Source organism: Malus sylvestris, chromosome 13 (assembly GCF_916048215.2).
Source record: "Malus sylvestris chromosome 13, drMalSylv7.2, whole genome shotgun sequence".
NCBI classification, from domain to species: domain Eukaryota; kingdom Viridiplantae; phylum Streptophyta; class Magnoliopsida; order Rosales; family Rosaceae; genus Malus; species Malus sylvestris.
This window is the reverse complement of record NC_062272.1, coordinates 22,942,329-22,948,398: the sequence shown is the minus strand read 5'-3', so window position 1 is coordinate 22,948,398 and position 6,070 is coordinate 22,942,329. Positions and strand designations below refer to the sequence as shown.

The following is a 6,070-nucleotide window of genomic DNA, read 5'->3' as shown; positions in this document are numbered from 1 at the left end:
GTGCGTTGCGCACTATTTCCGCCTACAAAATCCTTGAATATTTTATACTAGGACCACCCAAGGTTGAAATTCTAGATCCGCCACTGGTTGCATACTAATTTTTTTATCACTGATGTTGAATACTAATTCTTGTATAATTAATAATGCATGCTAAAAACTTATATAAGTAATGATGCACACTAAAAATATATAAAAGCAATGATACATACTAATTCTTGTATAACTAAAATAGTGAATAATAAAATTTGATTCATATTCTTGATTCTCCTATAACTGATGCTGCATGATTATTCTGCTATAAACTGAAGCTTTGTGATTATAATCCATAACTGATGCTATATAATTATTATGCCATAAAACTGAAGTTTTGTCATTATAATCCATAACTGATGTTGCATACTATATCTTTGTATAAGTAATAATCCATACTAATTCTTGATTTTGAATACTATCATGAGGAAGAGGGTGGAGAACAAAATGAAAATGAAGATCACTTTGACACATTGGTTGATAGTCAGAGTATCTTTGGTACCAAAATTCCAAATGAGCAAGTCCAATATGACCAAATTAAACGAGCAAATGAGAGTTGCGCAAAAAATCTTTATATCTCTTCTAAATCACGAACGCTACACATTGCTTGTGTTCAATACAAAGGAGATGCGTTTCAATATTTACAACTCTAATAGAAAAAACATTGAAGAAGGTGAAACAAATATCCACAATGACAATGCATATAAAGTGGTAAGTCTAAATTCAGTATCGCTTATATTTTCAGTGATTTCTTAATACATTTTTCAAACCTACGCTTAATCTGTATATAGGTCAAAATAGTTGAAGAATGGTACAACAACAGTGACAGGTTATTCCATTTGTCCTTAACCAAACGAGAAGTCAACTATCTGTTTAGTAATTTAAAAGTACTTTTCAAACAAGCCCTTAGTTTTTTTCAAAGAAAGTTATGACTTCAAATTTCAAAAATAACTATTGATAACAATAATTAAGAAAATGAGATTGTTTACTAGGCCAACTTGTATCATGTGATTTGTAGTTGCAGTGTAACTTTTCATCTAAACTACTAAAGTGCTATTTAATAACTATTTCGGTTTTTTATTTTTTATTTTTTAAATTGAAGATTAAAAGGTGAAAACTACCCCAAAATTTGGCTTTCAATTTCATGTTTTTTGTTTTCAGTTTTCAAAATGGCTACCAAACAGTCTGAAGAGAACATCTTTTTGTCAACCGTTCTTCATACTTCCTCTAGTTCGAACTTGGCTTAAATAGAAAAGTAAATTGTTCTTTATACTTTCTTTGATCTCTCTAATATTATTATTATTCTAAACAACTTAGTTACGTCATAACAAGTAATTTCATTATGTGTAGTGAAGTGGGCAGGATAATATAAAATCGTTGGAATATGGTTTGAAATTTTGCTTTTTCGAAAATTGTCCGTAGCACGTTTCTGCAGCCACTACTAGTTCACGTGGAGTTTCTAGTAATCAAATCGTATCATCGTCCCCTGTCTGTCTGTCTCCATCTGCAATTCTTTCACAATTAAAAACGAACAAATTCATCTTTCTAATCACCATTTTGCCCCTCTCCTCTTTAATCCTAATTATTTCAAAAGTACATTTTTATATTAGGTAGTCCTACAACACTAGTGTATGTTTCATGTATTAAATTTATGTAAAAGTATTCATGCATTATATATCAAGTCAAAAAACTATCTTTAGAATTTAATATCGACTTCTAATTTTCTGGTAAAACTCTGATTTACTTAAATTTCTAATACAATGACGGTTGTTTCACTCTTCTGTTTTACTTTTGTATATACCCTTGTTTTATGATTATGTTCCAAAGAAATTTATTTTAACTATATTCTAGTTAAATTTCTAACACAATGACGAATTTTGCACTCTTATGTTTTGCTTTTGTATCTGCCCTTGTTTTAGGGTCATGTTCGATAGAAGTTATGTTTAACTAAATTTTGCATTTCATGCACAATTTAATTCTGTTGAGGGTTTTTTCTTACAAGAGAATATTATGGTGAATCACCAAATTTTGCGCCAGGTCCTCATGACCAATTTGATTAAACCTTACCCCTATTCAATTAGAGATTCTTGTGATAAGAGACCTCAATAATTATTTATCTTTATATCCAACTGGAGATTCTTCTTATGAGAAATAATTATTATTTTTACAAGAGAGATAGTTCTATTTACTTATTTTTCGAGTTTAATTCTTTTTCATTAATAGTACCTCACAACTTTTCCCAGTAAATTTTACCAATATATTCGACAAATAATGCAATAATGTATCTAACTTCTTTGTATTTTTGGTCCTACCTCAGGAGAAGAATGTTCCATGCAGATTGTTTTTTTCTTGGTCGAAATGTTTGGTGTAGGTATATATCAACAATCAAGCATGAAGTAGCACAACCAAACACATCCATCGACAATCAACTATAATTAATGGACGACATGTCACAGGACTTCCAGACTTTTGACCCGGAAAAATGACTTCATTAAATACAATATGCACAGAACTTAACAGAAAAAATATTCAAGTGCAGTGTGGAAAAATAATGTTGATATTCAATATTAAAAAACTAATCAATCATTTATATCGAGTGCCACAAGTGTGTTAGTTGTTAAATTTAGCTTTCACAATTCTTTAAATATTTTACTTTCATGAGTTGTTCATTTCTTATGCCATCCAATACCACGCAACCTTAAAAAAATGGAGATCAAAGTTTTGAAAACACATGAGAGTCCATTGTCATGCTGCTTGATTTTCTATTTCTTTTAAAATTCTTTTCAAAAACACAAGTCTTTCATTAAAATGAAATATAATTATAAACACAAGGAACTATTATTACCACACTAAAAAAAATTTCCACTCTTTTAATTTTTTTTTTTAACTAAAACAAGTGCATAATAATTTTTTTAGAGTAACAGTAACCATTGCTTAAACATAACTCCTGTCATTATCAATGTGCCAAAGGGAATTCTTAACCTACTTGTACGTCAACAACTTCCAAAATCATGACTGTACCTTTATCGGCACCTCCAAAAATCATAGCAACTGGACGCAGCTAAAGGCGATGAGATTATATACTTTAGCTAAATGCAATGGGATTATTGATTATTATATATATGCTTGCTTGGATTTAGACTATATAATATTTTTCAGAATCTTTCCACAACAAGTTGCTATGAACTTTACATGGGTTATGGTTGGAATTTTGAGACCTACCCCGCCTACTTCCTTAGAAAACTCGATCTGCATCCAATTTTAATGAATATAATTTAGGAAGAGAAGTTAAACATCCAAATTTAATGAATTTAATTTAGGAAGAGAAGTTAACTCCAAACATGATAAACTACACCCTTTAATTTACTAACTTGAGACTGGATTGAAAGCAATTGAATTGAGATAGGGGTGTGAGGTATAGGGAGCGTCAAGTTGGCTAGAATTGTCTACACTCATAGTCGAATACCAAATCATTGTAACTTTTACGTTTAGATTAGAATATTGCTCGGACTAAAAAGTAAACATTCCAATAAAAGCATACAAGATATGTTAAAAATTCCATTAATTGCCAAGAAATTTCAAATCCTAAACATAACTCCTAAGATTTCATCATCATCATCATCAACTAACAACATCACTGAAACAACTTGATGCCTCATCAACTAACAACATCATTGAAATAACTTGATGCCTAAAAAATGGAAGAAATCCTAAAACAACAGAGGAGTTCAACAACTACATCTCATTGAAATCCCATTAAACCAGGGTTTTCAAGGATGTCATTGAAACGAAAATCCCTAACAAAAAAAATTAACAAAAAGAAACAATCAAAACACATTGCATTGGCATCCCTAGCAATCTCCATTTACAATTCTCCTAATCACTAAAAACCTTTTTCCCATAAAAACCAAAGGCATTAGAGATATTTAGATTTAGTTCTAATGAGATCTAGGAAAAAACTTTACAATCTTTGCAGGAGAAAAGTGAAGGCATGGCAACCCGAATTCTTCGCACCAGCATTCGTCGCCGAGTCCTTGCACGAATCAACAAAACCCACTTCAAATACCATATTCAATAACTCATCCAATCCCAACCGTCCAAACATGCTCTCATCTTTCTCCATAAACCACAAGATCTCCTTGAAAACACAACCTCGCAAGGCAAGACCAAGCCTTCATTGCTCTGGAATCCGAACTCCTCCTCGACCTTCTTTAGCAATCCGACGAAGACTGGGAGGTTCACGAATCGGGCAGGGATCACAAACCAGATTCTCTCCGGCCCAATGTAGACCGCCAAGAAATCGGAGGGAATGCGTTGGTTCAAGCCGAGAGGAGGGATGACGTTGGAGTTGTCGTAGGAGAGGGCATAGCGGGGGAGGTTCATGAACTTCCAGCGCATCACGAGATGCTTGAGGCACACTATTTGGCGGATCTTCTCGACCTTCTTCATGGCGGTTGCCATTGTTGCAGAGCATAGGAGAGAGGAAAAAGGGGGACAAAGGAAGGCTTGGATGGATTTGGGAGAGAGAGGAAATGGAAATTAATTCAATTGGGTTTTAAGTGAAAATGGAGTCTATGAATTGGAATGGTTGTGTTTTTTTCTCTTTGGAAATTGACTGATTTGCCCTTTTCAATTATCTTTATCGATTTGATTAATAGCTAAATATTTAATAGCTTTGGATTTTAAATTCCAACAGCTAAATATTTAATTTTCTTTTAATTGCTTTTACTTTTGATTGTTTTTTATGAAACGTGTTGTTCTGGAGCATGCGAGGAAATTTCTAAGCCCAATGGGCTGTGATTTGGTTAGTTGTTTATGAAACAAATTTCATTTTTTATAATGGCTAGTTATTTCATATGACAAAGTCTAAATGGACAAGGATGCTTACTTACAATGAGCCATGATTTTTTATTTTATTTTATACAAATAAGACGCCACTCATGCAAACAGAACATGAGCAATTGTAGTATTTACAACTAAATACTGCAAATAGAAATTGCTCACTCAAACTAGCTACAAAACTCAAAATTACCAGCAATTAACCTATCAATAGAGAAGAAAAGGCAAATCTTACACTTCATCCACCACCCAGGGCTAGGTAGAACAAAAGTTCAACATTGGCAAATCAAGATATGAATCCAGAGCTGGAACCAAAGTATTGGTTTTCACACGCCTTCAATTGAAGAGTGATGATTCGCTTGTCGTGTGGGTAGCAGACACATGTGATATTGTGTAGCTTAACTCAAATCCCAAGTTTAAATTCTATGTAAATAGTTTTTGTTTCTGACTTGAGTAAGAGTTTAAAAAATAATAATAAATAAAAAATCTCAACCATGAGTTGCCATCATTTTTGCTCCCATCACCGTTGCCAACCCACTTTAATTATTGCCGCCATCACTATAGCTGCTAACACCCACCATTCGTAGCGCAACCTTCATTGCCACCATCACCAACCATCACCACCATCCCTGCCACCACCACCTATTAACACTATCAAAACTGTTGCCCCGCCACCTCCAACCACCATCAACATTGTCGCCCTGCCACCTCCAACCACCATCAACACTGTCACTGCCACACTATCGACATCGCCACCTACCATCATTATTGTTTCCACCACCTCCACCAACCATCATCATTGTTGTCGCCACCATCACCATATATTATCATCACCAACATTGCTGCCGCCACCACCACCCACCAATGTTATCACCATCTCCATTACCAGCACCACGGCTTCCGCTAGTACATTTTCTATCTATTATCTCTCTCTCTCTCTCTCACACACACACACACACACACACACACACACACACATATATATATATATATATATATATATATATATATATATATATATATATCAATGACTCTAGATGCACGTTAAATTCCGTTTTAAATTTCCTTATTTCTTTTAGGTTAGCCTAACAAGAAAATTGACAAATCATAAAAAATAATTTTCCATCATTTTATAATTTTTAAAAAACCTTGAATTTCCTCGTCCAAACATAGACCTATCAATTGGATTCCACCTACACCA

The 6,070-nt window shown here is 33.5% G+C and overlaps 1 protein-coding gene across 1 annotated transcript; it reads right to left on the bottom strand.

Annotated features, from left to right (window-relative positions):
- Positions 1–3,809: 3,809 nt before the first annotated feature.
- On the bottom strand, positions 3,810–4,491 carry LOC126595374 (protein SMALL AUXIN UP-REGULATED RNA 51-like). Its single transcript, XM_050261694.1, has 2 exons — positions 4,183–4,491; positions 3,810–3,827 (listed from the first exon to the last, which is right to left on the bottom strand). The coding sequence occupies exons 1-2, from the start codon at positions 4,489–4,491 to the stop codon at positions 3,810–3,812; spliced, it is 327 nt and encodes a 108-aa protein (XP_050117651.1).
- Between the last annotated feature and the right edge of the window lie 1,579 nt (positions 4,492–6,070).